Source organism: Etheostoma spectabile, chromosome 11 (assembly GCF_008692095.1).
Source record: "Etheostoma spectabile isolate EspeVRDwgs_2016 chromosome 11, UIUC_Espe_1.0, whole genome shotgun sequence".
In the NCBI taxonomy this organism is placed as follows: Eukaryota; Metazoa; Chordata; class Actinopteri; order Perciformes; family Percidae; genus Etheostoma; species Etheostoma spectabile.
The window spans coordinates 6,702,279-6,722,500 of NC_045743.1; the positions used below are offsets into that span (position 1 = coordinate 6,702,279).

The 20,222-nt window shown below is 39.6% G+C and overlaps 3 protein-coding genes across 6 annotated transcripts in view; 2 read left to right on the forward strand and 1 right to left on the reverse strand.

The window, feature by feature from the left end:
• The first annotated feature begins 5,203 nt into the window (after positions 1-5,203).
• LOC116697953 (potassium voltage-gated channel subfamily E member 2) lies at positions 5,204-6,404 on the forward strand. Its single transcript, XM_032529605.1, has 2 exons — positions 5,204-5,394; positions 5,922-6,404. Exons 1-2 carry the CDS (start codon positions 5,368-5,370, stop codon positions 6,252-6,254), a joined length of 360 nt encoding a protein of 119 aa, XP_032385496.1. The 5' UTR covers positions 5,204-5,367; the 3' UTR covers positions 6,255-6,404.
• A 1,314-nt stretch (positions 6,405-7,718) lies between these two features.
• On the forward strand, positions 7,719-14,319 carry casq2 (calsequestrin 2). Of its 4 annotated transcripts, none has more exons than XM_032529586.1 (12): positions 7,719-8,300; positions 10,041-10,125; positions 10,279-10,379; positions 10,462-10,573; positions 12,367-12,440; positions 12,513-12,643; positions 12,744-12,789; positions 12,893-12,947; positions 13,530-13,630; positions 13,733-13,807; positions 13,896-14,027; positions 14,112-14,319. In XM_032529586.1, exons 1-12 carry the CDS (start codon positions 8,064-8,066, stop codon positions 14,157-14,159), a joined length of 1,197 nt encoding a protein of 398 aa, XP_032385477.1. In that variant the 5' UTR covers positions 7,719-8,063; the 3' UTR covers positions 14,160-14,319. The 4 variants fall into 4 exon arrangements, with proteins under 4 accessions (XP_032385477.1, XP_032385478.1, XP_032385479.1 ...); XM_032529587.1 differs by having other exon boundaries at positions 14,121-14,319; XM_032529588.1 differs by having other exon boundaries at positions 13,896-14,006; positions 14,121-14,319.
• A 1,005-nt stretch (positions 14,320-15,324) lies between these two features.
• Positions 15,325-20,222, reverse strand: part of LOC116697936 (vang-like protein 1) — a 19,177-nt gene continuing 14,279 nt past the window's right edge. Inside the window, exons 7-9 of the mRNA XM_032529575.1 lie at positions 18,454-18,604; positions 17,584-17,818; positions 15,325-17,297 (exon numbers count right to left, since the gene is read on the reverse strand). Coding sequence (XP_032385466.1) covers positions 17,037-17,297; positions 17,584-17,818; positions 18,454-18,604 — 647 coding nt within the window. The 3' untranslated portion in view covers positions 15,325-17,036. The remainder of the gene's footprint in view (positions 17,298-17,583; positions 17,819-18,453; positions 18,605-20,222) is intronic.

The following is a 20,222-nucleotide window of genomic DNA, read 5'->3' on the forward strand; positions in this document are numbered from 1 at the left end:
AGCACTTTACTGACATCCTGTCTACTTCTTCCAACAAGTTATAGTAATCAAATGTCTTAGGATGAAGATGGTCAGAGTTAAATTCTGTCAGACTGCCTGAGAAGTCAACTCAGGACATTAAAATCATCTACAGTAGGTGTGGTTGCTTGAGCCTACAAACATGCCTGTGCGGGCCTACTGTTTGTTTACACTCATTCAGCATGGCCTCATAGCAAGCTCCATGTCTTTGTGCCTTTGAGTCTGTTAGGGTAGTTGCTCCTCAGAATTAAGATGGAGTGCCTGTCAGAGGTGGTCCCGAGGTGTCTCGCCCCATCCTCAAACACTGCTTCATGCTTTGACGACTGAGAGGGAGAAGCTAAACAGCTTAGATCTCCTAAGTGGAAATAGTTCCACTGAAACCTGTAAGCCTCCTCCAGTCCCAGGGCATATGGACGCTTTGGGTGTGTTTTTAGGGGTGGGCCGGGCTGTGCCTTTGCCTCCGGCAGGATGTGTTGCATCTCCGCAGATCTGTTTGACAACAGCCTTGTGGTGTTTCTACTGCTTCACAGCAAGGAGAAATCAACTTGTGAAGCAATGTAATGGGTCATACACTTTGGCCTTTACCAGTTGCCTGGTTCCCCAGTAGGATCTGAAGACCTTTTTTTCCCCCCTAGGTGGTGGTGGCGCAATGGACTGGGGGATAACACGCCCCCCCCATCCCCCCATTAAAATAAGTACACATATTTATACAGTGAATATAAAGGTAGCTGCATTTAAAATTAGGATACTATAATAAGGTTTTAGTTCTATCAATGCTTGCATGTTATGTTTTGGTTTGTATCATTTCTTATTTTGAACTGTTTCCTTAATGTGTGTGCTTTCACTTTTGTATTTGTGTCAGGCTTATAGGTTACAGTGGTGATGCACTCTTCTGTGATCCAGCAGCTGCATCCAGGGGTGTGCACATTGCATCTTGTCAAGATGGGGAGGATGTGACAACTTTGCAAGTTGGGATTATTAGGCACAGGCGTCAGAATTCCTGAACCCCATACGTCTCCGAGAACAGAGAGGCAATACCATTCATGTAATAGCTGGCTCCAGAGGGATAAGTGGCATTTAGGCAGTACAGGGGTGGACAATTGTGGGGCAGGCCTGTTGACTTCTCTCATAGAGCAATGCAAATGTCCTATCCCTCCCACCAGTATAATCCACTCAGTATCAATACTCCTTAACAGGGAGTCATGGGTACATTTAAATAAACAAACAGTTAAACCATGAAACATATCAAACAGTAGTAACAGACAGCACAATCAACTGCAAGGCTTATTTGAAAGCCTTTTGGCCAGTTTGTTCTTCTCTTGTAGGCCTCCGCAGCTGGTTACTAGTACACTGGCACCTAGAGGCTATGTGCAGGCTTTTTGGGTGCAGGGATTTCTAGGAATTTAAGATCCTACCTCCTTAAATCCTTCGCTGTTGACTTGGTGTGAGTATTGTGCTATTTGTGAAGCTCACCCAAACAGTTCTGTCAGGTATTGGGCACCAATATGATACACAGATTTGATTTTAAAGGAGAATTCCGGTCGATTCCAACACATAGCTCTGTTGTTGTAAATTTGGAGTGCTGTCATTAGAAGGAAAAAGGAAAACAATCGGTGCTCCCTACACTGCATTATTCTCCTGGTAGCTTAGCACCCAACAGGCTTAAATAGAGCAAGTTTTAAACGTGTTTTCAGCCTCTTAACATGTTCAAAAATGTCATTAAAAGTGCCTAACCGTGTGCAGTGATTCCTTCCGAGTGAAGACAGTGAATCGGACTGCTGTAGAAAGTTGTGCTAATTCAGCTCTGTTTAGTTCCAGTGTTGAAACGGCATTTATTGATCTTAAGGACCGTCTACAAACTAAAATACAGAAAAGAGATAAAACAAAAATGTGTAGGCTATCAATTTAATGATTAAAAAGGTATTGTCTTCAAACTCACCTCAAGTAAAACTTGATTCCTGCTAGTTGTACTAAAGCACCTACTTTTAAACGGTTGTCTTTCAATTTCCCTCTGCACGCAATAGCCGACCAGAGCAAAGCTAGTTGATAGATTAAACTTTTCCGTATCCGGTTGGCAAGACTCCGAACACATCTTCTTTTTTTAAGAATGACTTGCATAAGTGCAGTACATAACTCCAAGTCTCCCAGAGTCGCGGCCAAAACTGATTCAAAAGACTGCTGTTCGCCAACAGCAACAGCCATTTTTTTTGTTTTCAAGTAGCAGGGAACCGTCACAACTCTGCCTTCCTTAAGTTAAGCCCGCCCACCGATTCTATACACAATGTGATTGGCCTGACCAGAATTAGTTTTTTTCCATCTCGCAAGCCAACGGAGAGTTGCTAGAGTGACCCTGGCTGCAAATTACACTTGCTGCCACTAGAGTGCATCTACATTTCTAGGCTAATTGTCTTGGGTAACTCCTACAGGACCTGAATTCTCCCTCTACAATGTTTTGCATTTTCTCAGAAAAAGCAATGTCACAATTATGTATCATAAAAACATGGTATTTTCCCAGTATTGAAAGTAGCCTGATTTATGTGTATGTACAATAATGTTAAAATGCACCTCTATTATGTCATTGTTTTTAACACTTCAGCTATGCAAAATGTACAAATTGTACAGGCTTGCCAGATACCTCAGACTGTACTGAATCAAATGAATGTGAAAAAACAGGAAGACCCTTCTCATTCTAACTTTCAACCACTTATTTTTTATTTTCCCTCGTTTATATAAGCATGTATCTTGACCCCTGTGACTCACTGGTTTGTGTTTACGCTTTATGAATGATATAACCCAAATGACCACAAGCACACACATACACACAATTAACATATGAGGTAACAAGAACACACCACGCATGAGCATGTTCCTGCCTATGTGTGCGTAAATAAGTAGGCACAGTATATCCGTTGAATATGTGGGAATCTGCATTTAAGTCTTTATGTAACATGCAACCCATCAGGGGGTCTATGATTCACTGGCTCCAGTGGCACTGCCCTCTCTTTGCCTAGGGGTTTCCGTTGCTCTTCTGGTCGGTCTCTGTCCAGCCAGACTTGTGATGATGGATGATGTCATGGGCCCTTAGGTTAGTAAAGTCATAGTTTTGCTGTCCTTAACTTGTTTACACCCAGGAAGAGCTGTACATGTTCGGTGTACTTTGTATTAATCAAGTATCTGCATACATTTACCATGCTGGTATTGGACACTCTACATCCTTCTATTTATTAAATTGTGTCTACAGTTTCTAGTTTCTTTGAAAGAAAACTAGGAATATACAAATTACATTTTCTGCAAACATATTGATGACGTTTTAAGCACTGTGCAGCCAGTTGGAGCAGTGTAACCTAAACAGAATAGTGTGTATCACAATCATATTAAGTAAATATATATGTTTTTCTAAATTCTTGTATGTTGATGGTAAAATGAATCCAACTTTGAATTATTGACTGGTAAGATAATATGGTACCCTTTAAAAAGAGTTTATAAGTTGTAACTTATTATTTTATTAATAGCTAACTGATGCTTTTATCAGTTATGATCCATTATTAAAAAACGCTTTTGGGGGCCAGGTTAAAAAAAACAACAACCTTAGGAAATACCTTCCTTAAATGGGTGCCTTGTTAAAAAGTTATAAAAACAATGTTTACAGAATAATTCTTTAAAGCTGTAATTTTACCCTCAACATTTAAGGATGTTGCATTAATTGCATATATGAGTGTATGTCTACCTTTACCATTGTACAATATGTGTCTGCTACTGTTCTGACTGTTGTACTTCATACATATCTAATTATCAAATATAATTAAAATTGTCATATTTATAAAAATCCTTCAGGCTTTTATAGGAGCAGGGAGCAACCACAGACGCCTGGGGACCTACTCCAGTCTTATTTGCCAGAGCCTTTTGATCAAGAGGCATTGACATTGACAGCACTAACCTGACAAACAGTGGTGGTGGAAGGAAATCAGGGCACCGGGGGGAAACCCACAATAACCCAATATCCCAGCTCCACACAGAAAGGCCCTGCCTAATCATATTTGCACATGCAAATTTTCCTTTCCATCAGACACCTTATTTTAAGGTTTGCATTTGCATTTGCAATATACTAACATTCCCTTTTTTATCTTACAAAACTTACAAAACCCCTTTTGTCATCCAACTCTTTTAGGTTAAGAATTTACCAGTTCCAAACTCATTTTCAGCTTGACTTTATACGTCCATTATGTACAGTATGTGCATCTGTTTCTTTGTGCATGCTGTTTCCTTTTTCTCTTGTTTCACTTTACAGATCCGCCCGCTGGCACCGGACAAACAAACATGATCTGGGGCTGATCAGAGGTGATGGTAGTCATCCGCTCCAGCAGAGAGTAACACTCCAGAGAGTGAAACACCACCCCTTCAAACACAAGATCAAGTACCAAGCGTTGTTGTCAGCAAAAACCATGCTGAAGTGTCCTTGAGCAAGACAATGGATCTCTGATGACTTAACAGTGCTGTATTGTGACTGACACTGATACATCATTTGACCTCAAATGAAGACCCCATTTCAATTCCTCACATGACCAAATATCACATGTTTGCTTTTTTAAAGAACAGGGAGACAAACAATATTAATTTGATAATTTGATAGTGGAGCAATCACTGTCTAACTTCTCTAATAAAATGTTGTAAGTGTGTTTGAACATGACTCTAAAATATGTTGCATTTTGCTGCCATCTAGGGAGAGCTTCGGTTAAATTACTACAGAGTAGCAATAACTGTCCTTTTGCAGTGTGCTCACTCCGTGTGGGCAGATGAGGAATTACAGGTGGTCAGGTCAATCTTCAGTTATTCACTTTCCTGCTCTGCATTTGTTGCTGGATAATAATGCATATGAATGTGTGTGTGTGTGTCAAGTTATAATGACTTCCAGCACTCAATTTTCTTTATCAGCTACATAAACTATTTGTAAGCCTAACGTTATCAAGGTCATGCCCCACTATTTTTCCTCTTCCCTTTTTTTTTCTGCACTACCTATACTTTGTATTTTTATATTTTATATTTTAAATTTTTATATTTTGTTTCGACACTGTAAAGGGGTTGCTTCAATGTCTTTGCACATGTACTGCACTTGTGTATAATGGCAATGAAGGCATTCCAATATATTCTATTCTCTGACCACACCCACACACACAACTCTAAACCCACTGTTAGCCCGGGAGAAAAGATTAAAAAAGTAAACAAAGAAAAAGTAGAGGATGACTTTGTTCCTGTGAGCTAGTGACTTTGCTTCTTACTGTTGCATGCTGTGCTCTCTGTTAGTTATTTGCTATTCTGTTCTGTTTTCACCCCAAGGTGACAAATTTCATTATGCGGCATTTGAAAAACTGGCAGAAGGTTGGTAGAGTATAGCTGAAAAAATATTGTAGTCTTCATTTCTGTTTAGTTAAATGATAATATGAAATTAAAGCTGCTAAACCTGTTTATCATGTTATTTAAATGATTGGCTGTAGAATTGCACTTAAATGAGGGTACATGGGTGGAAACAATAGTTTCAATTATCAGTTTGAGACATGATGATTTGGCTTTTTAGAGCTCTCTTACTTTTTGCTTTCTGCTTTAAAGAACCTAGAAGTTATTGTTAAACTCGAAGAACTAGCTAAATTAAATCTAACTGCTAAACTGTTTATTTAGTTATTACTATCTTGGTGTAGAAATATACACACGATTTGAGCTTTTAGAGGATTTAAGACTTTTCCCAGGGAAATGTGCACATCATTTACTCCAAAATCTACTTTTTTTAATATCTCTCTTGTGCCTTTGGAATTTGGATACTATGAATTTAATTTACTTCACTATTTGTAAATTGTCTTAAACTTTCTGGACATTGCAGCAAATCCTCATTTGTTTTCCCCTCTAAATAGATGAGTGCACCTGATTGGTCCAACCTGACCCTTTACCTGGAGGGGTCCCTGACCAATGCTTTGGGTCATTACCTTGACAACTGGAGGTATAACAAGACAGCTGCAGCCAACGCTTTGGACAAGACCCTGGCTGAGGAGAACTTCAGGAACGTCATCTGGTATCTGGCTGTGATGATTGGCATGTTTGCCTTCATACTTGTGGCTATGCTGGTGAGCACAGTCAAATCCAAGAGGAGAGAGCACTCTAATGACCCGTACCACCAATACATCAAGGAGGACTGGACTGCTCAGATACAACAGGGTGACATCGTCAACAACTTTGCAGCAGCATAATGCAAGCAAAGGCACTTAATTCACAGCAGATCATTATTATCAGCAACTGTAAAAGATTTCCACAAGTCAATATCTTTTCTTTTTCAGTGAATGCTTCCCATCCTGGTCAAATTTGTAACCAGAACAATAAAGTCTAATGGATATTGTGTATATAACTTGATATTTAGACCTCAGTCTTTCATCCGTCAGCATCAATAAGGCATGAGGGCAGAGATTTCCAAACCTTTTGCGATGGCTCTGTCAGATGAAATCAAGTACCCATACCCTAATTTTAAACAGAAAGTTATCTGACACTGGTCATTATATAAAAGTGAATTTCATTCCAGTTATAAATCCATGCAAATTATAGTGACTCTGAAATAGTGAAATAAAAAATAGCTGAATTCCATTTAGCTGCTTGTCACACTGTCATGACTTTCTGGGTCACCTTAACAGAACAGAGCCATTGTTTTTGTCATGGTATTAGTAAAAACCAGCGGATTTTCCTCCAATTACAAGTCAACGTTCCTACTGTGAAAAAAGGCTAATGACAATAAATATACAAAAATTCAACCTCACACCAATTTTAATCCTATTTGTGTGTTGTATTATCATCCAAAAAGCTGAGCTACTTCATGATTCTTTCACATATTCCCTGGACACTGTGGAACCATAAGCGCATCGTAAAACTTTTAGTAATGGTGTTTCTGTAACTCTAGTCTCGCTTTGCCAGACCATCCTTCACACGCTGTACTGTAACTCTCACTATTCATCAGATCATACTTGGTTTCTACCTGTAGAGGGCAGAAGAGGCTCCTTTCCCAAGCAGTTAGTAAACTCTACTTGAAAGTGGAAATGAAGAAAACTAAAGACAGAGGCAAATTCAAACGTGAAGTTCTCTTAATACATCCATGGGTGCAGCTGTACATCCGTGGTGCAGCTGCTGTGAACTTGTCAGTATGTAATAACATTTAATGTGAAGATTTAACATAAAATTATGAGTAATGTCTCTGAGTCAATGTGTGGGCTTGTGAAGAGCAAATAATGGGAAACATTATTGACAAATCAAGAAGGCACATTGCATTCTGTCAATCAAACAAATCAAACAATATATTCACTTTATAGTCAGACACTGCACATTCTAAACTCATGAGACCACATCTGCAGAGCAACCATTACACACAGATTATTTGATTTGCCCATTGAACACCTGTTGGTAGATTGTCTCATAAACTGTCAGCTTAAAATACACCACAATTTTGTACTCACCAAACCAAACATCCTCACAGACTTAAACACCTCAAAATAACTGAACTCCCCAGATCTCTGGGGCTCAACTCTCTCCGCCACATCACAGACTCTCATGCAGGGAGCAAGAAATGTACTCACTACTAACCCCTCTTGTTATCTCTCTTTCTCACTTGCCGCTTTATTTTTAGCATTCAAACAACTGGGATCCTAAAAATGGGCCTGTCCTGCACAAGTAGTGGGAGAGAAGCACTGCTATGTATGGTATCCACCCCCTGGTACCTCTCAGGGCCCATCAGTACTCCTCCTTTGCCTTTGTGTCTGCAGAGAGAAGGCGTGTAGTAGTGATCACAGAACAGTTGCTAGGTCTTGAAGATGCTTGTAGAAGTTGGATTTCTCTGGACCGCTTGAGATGCTTGAGAACTGCCACTGACAGACCAACTTTTATCAACATTTTTTGCAGCTTTTCCGAAATTTCCCTACCTTTCTGCCGGGCTAAGGTGACCTTTTTGATTGTGCAGTTTTAAACTGTCAAACTAAAATCAAACTCTGACTTTCGGAGGTGTGTGGTAGCTCCGGACCATGCTCTCCCTGTGCCTGTTCCTGCTCCCTTGCCTGAGCCTTGTGCCTTTGGCCCCGGCTGCAAAGGGCCTGGAGTTCCCACAGTATGACGGGAAAGACCGTGTCCTAGACATCAATGACAGGAACTACAAGAAAGCCTTGAAGAAACACAGCATGGTGTGCATGTTCTACCATGGGCCCATACCAGACAGCAAGGAGCTGCAAAAACGACACCAGATGACTGAGTTGGTGTTGGAGGTAAAGTATTAAGAAGAGGAAAAGCAGGTAGAGGAACAGGATGGAGGGAGAAAAACAGGGATGAAATTGAAAGTTGTTTCTACAGGAGATAAAGGACATAAACATAATTGAAAAGACATGGTTTGTTTTGGTGTCAGAGGTACAAGGGGAAAGGACACTAAAAGTCAAATTAACCAGACCCATATAAAAGATTTAGAGTATAATAACTCCACATTAGTGCTCAAATAATCAGAGTGCCAACTGGTTGGGTATAAAACTTCATCTTAATGTTTGTATGTGTTGATGAGTTTCATCAAGGTCATTGTGTATATGTTTGTAATGCACAATAGTCCAGTAAGATGCAGTGCTGTCACCTAAGGTTACCTCTTTCGCCTTAAATCAAGGTTTTCTTCTATCCCTTAGAAATATGTCACTCCGAATTTCCCTTTGGCTCTCCTCTGCTGGCAGAAATAGGCCATAAGCTCATGTGTATTATGTTTTAGAGCAATACATGTGAAGGGCATACCTTCCTTTTCCGTTATTTCAGTGTTTTGGTGGACTCTGGTGCTCAAAGCAAAAGTAAATGACAGTTATTTTGAATTCAGACTCAGCTAAATAGAGGCATCGAATTGATAGATTAAATAAATCTCATACTCAAACCCATACAGTAGGAAACAGTGCACACTGTGCCTTGTCTCATGTTACACATGGCATTTGCTCTCTGATCAGTCAAAGGAAATCTGAGCCCAGTCCATACAATGCAGTCCTGATATTAGCTTCACTTATTTGATTCAGCACAGGTGGGCCATGTTACTAAAGAGTCAGGGACCCATGTGCAGTATCCATGTACAAAGATGAACTTATCAAAGCTGATATATATATAATATATATATATATTATATATTATATATAATTATATATAATGTATACTGTATATACTTATATAAGGTGCAGATGGTTTTGCAGCAAATTCCTTATTGAAGTTGATGGAACCTAACTTAAAGGTGCCCTGTGTCTGGTTATTATAAACACAAAAAAAGCATTGTTTAAATTGATTGTTTGCTGACAAGCCATTGTTTGCTATTTGCTACATTGCTATGTTTGTTGGTGAGTTATTACCACCAACTGACATTTAGTGAAATAGCTCGAAACTAACGGCAAGACGTCAATTGCACAGCCTGAATGCTCACACGTGTGTCCTTGTGCACCACGCAGAACTGCATTGCTGCATAGCGCTAATAGTGGACTAAACTACAAGGTATTCCTAACATCACACCCTCAGGCTTTTACTGTGCATTGAAGTCTGCACATTTATCATACTTTGAAGATGCTTGTTCCATCTGTTTAAGGATCATTTCTGGCAGGAGAGTCTTGTAGTTCTCACCTACTGTACTTCACAGAACAATTGCCATAACAGTTATACATACTGTAGCTGTGGTTATATTTAGAACAAGGCAGCCAGGGTCATTATGTAACTGTGTTTCCGTGGACCCTGGGCAGCTTGAGCACCTCTGTCATATTGCCAACTTTGGTATTTTTTTTTGTAAGACCATACCCAACACCTCAGTAAAGCGCCCATTCATTTATTTTATTCACAAAAATTGCCTATATGAATATTTCAGCTAAACTGTGATTGTTGTTCTTAGAAGTCAGAACCCAAAATCACTAATGTTTTATTAGTCTTGTTTATTTACATCCTATTTTTCTTTACAACCCTGCTCTTACCATTTAGCCCTTTGTGCTCTCCTTTTTTGGCCGAAGCTTGCAGCTCAGGTTATGGAGGTGAAGGACGTTGGGTTTGGAATGGTTGACTCCCACAAAGATGCAAAGGTCGCAAAGAAACTTGGTGAGTATATAAAGGCAGCATACCATTTATCTGATTGATACTCACAAGTCCTAAAAGATGATTGCCCTTAATCACAAAATTAGACAAGGGTCATACAACTTTAGGAGTATTTTTTTTAAGTATGTAATAAAATGTAATTTGCTTCGATCACAGGCCTGGAAGAGGAGGGCAGTGTGTATGTTTTCAAGGCCGATCGGGTGATCGAGTTTGATGGCTTACTCTCGGCTAACGTTCTGGTGGAGTTCTTGTTGGACGTGAGTAGATTGATTTAAGAGCAGATTCTCAGCTGCTGCAAGCTTACCCCCAGTACTTCTCACTCTGTCTGTATGTCTCTAGCTGTTGGAGGACCCAGTGGAGGTGTTGGGAAATGCTCTGGAGCTGAGAGCCTTTGATAGGATGGAGGAAGACACCCGCCTCATTGGTTACTTCAAGAGCGAGGACTCTGAGCGTGAGTGTATCAGGCTGATGGCATGACTGATATGTTTGTAAATTGTTAGATTTTTTACTTTACTTCATTCGTTAGCTGTGTCTGTGATGGGCTTTCTGTGGCTCATGCCCTTCATTACAATATGAGTGCCTTTTAACCCCCTCATCCCCATGGATTTACAGATCCATTTTTACCACTGCTGCAAACACAGCTGCCATTGCCTGCTCCCATCTCACATGCTGCAGAAGAACTGAGTCTAGAGTAGTGTACTGCAGCAACATCCCATCTCACCAACTGTGGGAGCATTAAGTGGAGGTCAAAGTTCAGCTATTTCCACTCCCATATGTGCAAATGTCATGTATACAACAGCCAGAGAAAGCACAAAACAGATGTGTGACCAGGAAAACAAGAGTACAACAAAACCCTGTACACACAATACATATCGCATATTAAGAAGGTTTGTAATCACATTAAATTCAATCTGGCAAACTTTAGACATGTCCGCAGTTGTAAGTCAACAAGCCCTCCAAAGCCCTCCTCACACCCTCCCAAGCCACCTCAAAAAATTCCTTCATGTGTCCACATGAACTGTGTGTTGTCTTGTGCATTATGTTGTGTATTGTATATCATTGTGTTGCTGTCTGCATAAATCCTTTTCAGAGTGCGTGTGGCAGCGCTTTGAATAGCTGCGGCCCTGAGGCTCTATCTAAACTGCATTTCGTTGCATTGTACTTGTACATGTGTAATGACAATAAAGTTGAATCTAATCTAATCTAAAGGGCCGCTATGATGTTCAAGCACAGTGATTTTATCCCATATCACCTACTGTTTGACAACCTGGTCACAAGCAAGCAAAACTTCTCTCAAACCACTACTCTCTCTATACAAAAAAACTAATTTCATATACTATCATCATTGTCATGTTTAAAAAAAATGTATAACCTTTTAAGTTCAGAAAACTTGATACAGATCTCTGTCTTATGTACACAATTTTACATGGACTGGCTCCTCATGTATTGAGCCAGTTTGTAAACACAGTATCAAGTGCTTTGAGATCTACAAGGAGTGCAGCAAGAGGTGATTGCGTTGTCCCGTTGAAAAAAACTGCATTCGGTCAAACAGCTTTTTCAGTCATGGCTGCTAGTGAATTGAATCTCATTCCAATTCACATTAGGAATTTGAAAACTTACGCTTCTTTTAAATTTAACTTAAAGAAGTGGCTAACAGGTAATCAGGATTGTCAACATTACATATTATATTATGTAGACACTAAATCTGGCTGCTATCTTGTCTTTCCTGTCCTGCCTGTTTGTCCCACTTGTGCTATGCCTATGAGGTTGTCTGGCACTTTTTTGTTTAGAAAAGTTAAACCTTTTGTCTGTTATTGTCCTTGCTATGTTGTATTTTTTTGTGTGTGAATGTCCTAAAATGTATGCTGTTGTTGTTATACAAATGTTTCTTAGATGGACTGACAGTTTGGCTTGTGTGTGTATGTGTGTCTTGGTGTTCTTGTTGATATTGACCAACTGTTCTTGTTTATATGTTGGTCTAGTCATTTTATTTTTACATTTATAGTCAAATTTGCTTGTATTGGGCTAAACCTGTATGTACTATTATAATTATTTTATCTATTTAGGAGTGACATTGTACGATCTGTCCAGGGACAGCAGATGTAAAATCACCTTTTGGCTAATTTTGGCACATTTGACATTTTGTGTGTATTATTAGTGTGCATTGTCCCTGTTAACTAAACCTGGAAATAAAATAAAATAAATACATTGAATAACACTGTATACTTACTTTTTCATCCTCAGACTACGAAGCATTTAAAGAAGCTGCAGAGCAGTTCCAGCCCTATATTAAGTTCTTTGCCACATTTGATAAATCTGTAAGTAACAAATAAATACATAAATAAACGGACGCATTATTATTTTTGAGTCATCTGTCTTCGTTGCTTCAGGTGGCCAAGGAGCTGACTCTGAAGTTGAATGAGGTAGATTTCTACGAGCCCTTCATGGAGGAGCCAGTCACCATCCCAGGCAAGCCTCACTCTGAGGAGGAGCTTGTGGAATTCATAACTGAACACAGACGGTAAACAAAAATGTTGAACTAATTACTCAAACAAATGTGTCTTTAACCAATAATGTATAAATACATACTGTAACATTCAATGTGTTTTCTGTGCCACCAGACCAACTCTGAGAAAACTGCGTGCAGAAGATATGTTTGAGACCTGGGTGAGTGTGATTGCCTGGCTGCTGACCACATTACCAACTTTATATTTAGTTTTCTCCGACACTTATAGTAATGTGACATTTACATTTGCCTGCCTCTTGTCAGGAGGATGACATTGAGGGGATCCACATTGTGGCTTTTGCAGAGGAGGAGGACCCCGGTAAGGGCCTGTTATGTGCTGTACCACTATTTTTTATTAGAGAGGATAAACATGAGACTAGAACAGATTTCATCTACACACTGTAGTTATACAGCAACTATTGTGTCCTGATATTCAGCTAAAAATAAAACAATGTAAACAAAAAAAACTTAAAATAATGCGATATGTACAATTGAAATGATAAAAGTGAAATGTTAAAAACCAATGAAAAGAAATGAAAAGATTTAAAAACAAGAAGATTTAAATGTAATGTTGAAAACCTAATAATGTAATAATAACAATGTCCAGAAAACATCCCAATAAAGAATTACAAAATCTAAGAGAATTTGCAGAACTTATCAATACAAAAACTGACTGGCTTTAAACTGTAGAGATAGTTAAACATTTTGGGAGATATGCTGATTCACTTTCTGGCCAATAATTAGATGATGAAGGTGATGGAATTATACTCTTAAACTCTCAAGGAATAAGCATATTTCCCTAAATATGACAATTTTTCTTTAAATTGGTTTAATGTGCTCTCTCCTTACTTACTTAGGCAACAGAGTGTCGTATCAATTAATGTGGTGAATTTGCTTCCAGATGGATTTGAGTTCTTGGAGATTCTGAAGGAGGTCGCAAGAGACAACACCCAACTTCCTGAGCTCAGCATCATCTGGATTGACCCTGATGACTTTCCCCTGGTGAGCCGTCAATAGAAAAAGAAAACGTAGATAGATATTTAGCTCACACGCTGCAGGTGAGGTCTAATGGGATCTTTTCTTTTTTTCGCTGACCCCCATCAGCTGATCCCCTATTGGGAGAAGACCTTCAAGGTGGACCTGTTCAGGCCACAGATTGGAGTTATCAACGTTACAGATGTAAGTCTATGACAACCTGTCTGGTGTGACATGAACGTTTTGTGTTGAGTTTCTCCTGACGTTATATGACATCTCTGTCTGTGAGCAGGCCGACAGCCTGTGGATGGAGTTAGACGACGAGGAGGATCTGCCCAGCGCCCAGGAGCTGGAGGACTGGATCGAGGATGTACTCTCTGGCAAAGTCAACACTGAGGATGATGATGACGAGGATGATGATGATGAGGATGACAATGAGGATGAAGATGACGGTGGTGATGATGAAGATAATGATGACAATGACGAGGAGGATAATGGTGAGAATGAGGATGACGAGGATGATGATGATGAGGACGATGACAACGACGACGAGTAATCCATAGTGCAATCCTAGTGGACTCTTCTGGGTTTTTTTTAACTTCTGGCCAAATTTACAATGGATTTCAGACAGTAAAATAACCTTTCACAAACATATAATGTCAAATTTGTACTGAATATGTGCCCACTAATAATAATAATAAATCTATTTAATAACCGAAAATGTCAGTTTTTATTTAAATAAACCTATGAGCCTAAAATAATAATTTCAGGATTTTAATAAAAGACTTGACTGTATACTTAAAGAATTCGACTTGATTCCAACACAGCTCTGTTGTTTGTAAATTTGGAGTGCAAGAAAAACTAAAACAATCGGTGCTGCCTTCACCTTGTTATCCTCCTGCTAGAGTTAGCACCCAATAGGCCTAAACAAGGCAAGTTGTAAAGATGTTTTTAGCCTCTAAATATGCTCAAAATGTCATTACTAGCAACTAAGCAACAGTGGACTTTTGAACTTTTGACCGGGGGCGGCCGCTCTGCTCTCCTGGCTCCCTAAAATAAAGTGCAAGTGATGTGCATTGTGTTAACTAGGCTCTACATTCTGATAGCTCGACATTTACAGAAATGTACAGGAAATGTACATTTGTAATACAGGAATATGAATGATCTTTTCACTGTAATGTTACTACAGTAATCACATTTACACACACATGCATGTCGGGGTCCTACACATTTTCTTGTAAATTTGGATAATTCACTGACAAAAGGTGTGAGAGAAGTTAGCTTTTGACAGTTCTAATAAGATGAAATATACAAAGAAATGAAAGGAAATGTAAAGTCTCCCACGTCTGTATTACAGTAACCAATAGCTATATGTCTGTAGGCTTTATTGTAGTTAAGTTGACTGCTTTTAACAGTGAAACTACTCACTACAAAGTTCTTGCATTAAAGAATGTCTTGTGGTGCGTCGCATCATGAAAAGATGTTTATCTTTCCAAAAAAAACGTGTGAAATGCAATCTTTGACATGTTAAAAAAAATGTCACGTGGGATGTTGTGATTTCACATGTAAAACCAAATTTCACGATTGGAAAAAAAGTTTCTAACTAACAACTTATTATCCATGGACAAAGTAACATGACTACACTAACTAACAATTAAACTACTACTAGAAAGGCGGATAAAACTCATCAATCATTGTAACATAAAATTACAACAATCAAATGCTGTGAAAAGGTCAATACAAATATTTATTTTTTTACAAATGTGACTTTGACACAGCTGCTGGGATTTTACTTGTTCTGTTGTATAAAAGAAGACAGGGACAAAGCATTTGGAAAAGCAATCTCTTTTCTTCATTATGTTCTCTTTCTTTTTCTTCTCTCTCTCTCTCTCTCTCTCACACACACACACACCCACACACCCACTTAAAAACTGCATGCTGTATGCTGAGCACATCCTAAATATGTATAACTGAGGCACGTGTAGTAGAGAACTATTTACAACCATTAACACTCTAAAAGCCTAAACAAAACTACACCGTCAGTGACCACAGTAACACTAAATATATTTACAACATAACAGCGCTCATAAATACCAAGGGTTTGAAAAAAACAGATTCAATATTCATACAAATCAAAAGTTTGATTGAAGCTCAGGACAGTGTTCCTGTTCCAGTGGCTGTAGATAGGTGGCAATAGTGTGATACTGACGCAAAATACTGACAGCAGAAATACTGACACTGGGTTGATCTAATTTACACTCAATTATTCATTTGCAGCACATGTTTAAACACTTGCCAGCATGAAATAAGTGACTATTAATTTTGGTGAGAAGTTTGGAGGGATGTCCTAAATGTTTTGAAATTGGTGAAGCGATATCCCTTTAGGTTAGGTTAGGTTAGGTTATGCATTTTCTTGTGCTCCATGATTTACATTATGGAGATGGATACTGTAATAATACACTCTCCTCATGATGAATTAAGATGAAAATCAGTGGCATATGGTTTAAAATTAAACAGCACAAAGGCGACAGTTTTAACCCAAGATATGAAAGGTCAGCCAGATAGACATCACTCTCTGCTGGCCTACAAAAAGATTAGTGTACACTGCACACACGTCACTGTACATGCACAATAGGTAGTCACGTGTTTACTCACAATCTTTTGGCTAGAACCATTAGTATTCAGCTGTACTGTGGTTGCATTCAGTCCAAGCGATTCCAGTGATTTTGACATTTACAAACATCTATTTACAGTACAGTTATCTCCACAAAACAGCGCAGACAGACAAGGTAAAAAAAACATATCTTTGACAAAGTAAAAAAAAATCTAGCAATGCACAATTTTGATATAAAAAGTCTGGAAGGATAAAGTATATTCACATATAAATACTGTACATACATCTGTAATACAGGGCAGATAAATAAATTGTTGCGAAAACTAAGAGAGCCGTTTTGGAGAAAACGGGTTCAGGTTATTTCAAATGTCCTAGTCGCTAACGCTAAGGCAAAAGAAGAGACAGGTCAGGACAGATCCCAAGTGTACACTACACTCACAACACACATACCTTTTCATCCCAAATCACACACACTGCTCAAAAATCATGATATCCCCCAAGCAGGCACACACTGGCACATGCAAACAAAAGAAAAAGAAGAACATTTGTGAGGGTCATCTGTCGTGCATAGAGGAATACCTGAACTGTCTTCTGCAAACGTCAGGACAGAGAAATCCAAGCATACTCCCTCCCATTTTCTGTCTTAGATCACCTTTCATGTTGCTCGGGACAAAGACAAGGAAACAAAGATATTCTTTATGAGGAAATTACATAAACAACAGTACAAAAAAAACAGTACAAAAAGTTATTGTTTGAAAAATTCAGTCAGAAATGTGTAACAGTACTGTAAGTCCAGATCAACGGCAATGGTCCATTGCGTTAGACTGAGGTTTCTGATTGGAGCAGCAGTATAAACTTGTGAGACTTGGGGTCTATGTACTCCTCAGTCAGTCTGATGTACGGGATGCCCTTGACGGTTACAGCTAAGCTAAAGTCAAGACATCTTAGCAGGAACTCTGACCCCTCCTTTACGCCGCCGGTGACAGAAGCCTCGCTGACCAAAGTCCACTGGTCTGCCATCCAGCGCTCAGGACCGTACTGCAGGGTCGGACCAGGGGCCAAGTAGGCCTCGAGGAACGCCTGGACACACAGAAACAGCCGATGATAAAAAAAAAAATTGTTCACCAAGACAATCCATTTCAGCAAGGTAGAATACTGAGAACTTCATGTTAAACCTATTGGATGGTTTAAATGATTTTGGTGAGTTGGCCTACAACAATGTTGTTATATCATGATGGCCAATAGTATGAACATTAATAACTTGGGATTATCGTTTAAGTCCTGTAAACACTAATTACTGTGGCTTGGAATATTAAAAACGCATCTATTCTTATTCAAATATTTCAAGGTTCAAAGCCAAACTCACCTTAGGGCTCATGTTATTGACGAGGCAGAAAGCCAGGTGCTTCTGGATGCTCTCCATGCTGTGGCAGTGCTGCCTCCTGGTGGTGCGGAGGTACTTCTGCAGCACACGGGCCATGGAGGGAAATATAGCCAGAGCTGCTTCACGCACATCCATGATGTCAGACGGTGTCCCACACTCATCCTCTTTTTTCATCCGACGGACATGAGTGAAGGCCTCTTCCACAGCCACCACCAGCCTGACAAAGTGGGAACACAGCAGTTGACTTACTGTCGGCTCTCTACACTCAAATGTAATCCCTTATATAAATCTGTTAAAGTAATGGCTTTTTGTCATTTAGACAGTCATTCAACACTTTATTTCATTATGGACTAGGAGAATAATCTCCTCATCAACATAGAATATGGCGTTCACAATGTTTCCTGGTTTATTAAACTGATTTAATTTTCTTTGTGCATAAGAGATGATAACTAAGTAACATTTATTACAGTGCTCTTCATTTTTGAAGTCTGTTTTAAGACACGGGTATTGATGTACAATATATTCCTTGTGTTTATACTTGACATTAGGAGATCCACTGTTACTGTAGAACGACTGTAACTTTGGAACAGTCCACTTGACTTGACTAAGTCAAGACTCTTGAATCTCATATTAGCTTCAGATAAACTTTTGAATACATTTTTGCACAAAACAAGGACTGTGGATTGTGTCCTCCTTCCCTTACATTGAAAGCACATTAGGAATGGAACCTTTAATGGCCAGACTTGACTAGCATTCAGACCGTGCCAAATTGCTTTCACATTTCTGTCTGGGAGAGTCTATAGATCAGAAAGCAGCCGTTTGACATGCTGTCAATTGTTTTCCATGTCTCACCGGGCTCTACGTTTGCGGACTCTTCTCTCGTAGTCGGCCTCTTCGTAATACAGCTCATTGTGGGCGCTGTCTTTGCGTTTGGCGGCAGCTGTGACCATAGACCGTGACTGATTCCCATCACCAGGCTGCGCTCCCGCTGTGTTCCCCGGAGCTTCACCAAGTGGAGAGGACAGAGGGAAATTGGTTATATCAGTTTAAGCAGTAGGAAGTAGCACCTGACCCCATCAGGGTCATTGACTCTGATTAATAGGCTGTATCTCAATATGAATCATGGACAGCAAAGGTCAGATGGGAGGAGAGTGTAAAACAACAATAAATCAGCCTCTTTGTTCAGTATTATGTCAATTTCCCAGGTTTGAGAAAGATTTGAGAAGAGTTTTTATTAATCTTTGTTACTTATCTGGGGCATCCAGCCAGATCATGTGTCTCTGGCACAGAGAATGTTAATCATAGCACTCACAAAGATGCAATTTCCACTAGAAGCATCTATGTTTCTCCTCAGAAAGACTGATGCAGAAACATTTATATGGCTGGATTGATTAAATATTCACTATTTTACATTTCAAAGCCCATGGTTCTTGTCTGATCTGTGAATTGGTTAGTGTGACAAACCCATAAAGCTAATGGAGCTTGTACTGTAGTAAAGTAGAGTTCTTGGGGTTTTATATTGGGGGAGTGAGGTCTGCTCCATATTAATGAGGATCAGTACAGTTTGGGGGACGTGTAGAGAGTAAACGCTGCAGGTCAGGTAAGGATATAAATCATTAATAATCTGATCTGCATTTGTGTTTATACACTGTATGTGTATGTGTGTGTGTGTGTGTGTGTGTGTTGTGTGTGTGTGTGTGTGTGTGTGTGTGCGCGCATGCGCAGGTGAGGAAGAGAAGCTGAATGTAGCCACAAAAAAAATGTATTAAAAACTATCCTAGGGAATACTGTGGAAAGAATACCGTCAGATTATTGACAAAGGGAGTTTTGTAAATATTTTCACTGAAAATATGGGTAAACACCAGCTTCTTTAACTTCCTGGCCTACATATTAATGCCATGAGAAGAGTGACTTTAAATGCCTGTGAATGAGAAAGAGAGAGGGGGGTGGGTGTTGAAGTAAGTGAAACATGAAAAGAAAGCATAAAAAAACAGAAAGTGAGAGCGAGCCGAGCTGGAGACGGGCTAAGCGGGGAGGAAGGAGAGATGTGGGAGTATGTGAGGAATGAGCGTTACTCTGATGAATTATTTAAGTCTTGAAATTCCATGGCCCCCTAGAGGCCTCTCCGCTGCACTTTGATAGGGAAGGGGGTGGGGTAGATGGGAGATGCTATGAGGACACCATATCCCATACTGCATCCCTGCCATAGATCATCAACTCCACTGTGCTGTGTAGCGCGTGGAGGACTTATGGGTCTTGAGCGGAGGACCCTTTTAATTGCAGGAAAGAGTGCAATATGTGGCATTACAGGATGTGTGTATGTGGGTGCAGGGAGGCAATCAGAAGCTATCAGAAGCATTGTAGTGCCACAGTTGGAGTTTGTGTGTGTGTGTTTGTGTGTGTGTATGTGTGTAGCAGCAGTGCTTTCCACACATGCAGTATATACATTATTTCAGTGACGGAGGCTTCAGAGTGCAGTAAAGAAGGAGTGAACTGAACCGTGAAATGATTGGCTTCCTGTGAAAAAAGGCTGCGTAGAGTGACGTTGAGGACTTTTATCTGTACTTACTGTCCAAAAGATATTTTCTCAGTTTGTTTTTAAAAGCTGGTCATGGAAGAGA

Coding starts and splice junctions, on each gene's coding strand:
- LOC116697953 (XM_032529605.1), top strand. CDS start 5,368: ATGCGGCATTTGAAAAACTGGCAGAAG. Junction 5,395..5,921: donor ATTTGAAAAACTGGCAGAAG/GTTGGTAGAGTA, acceptor CCCTCTAAATAG/ATGAGTGCACCTGATTGGTC.
- casq2 (XM_032529585.1), top strand. CDS start 8,064: ATGCTCTCCCTGTGCCTGTTCCTGCTCCCTTGCCTGAGCCTTGTGCCT. Junction 10,126..10,278: donor AAAGGTCGCAAAGAAACTTG/GTGAGTATATAA, acceptor CTTCGATCACAG/GCCTGGAAGAGGAGGGCAGT. Junction 12,948..13,529: donor TGCAGAGGAGGAGGACCCCG/GTAAGGGCCTGT, acceptor ATTTGCTTCCAG/ATGGATTTGAGTTCTTGGAG.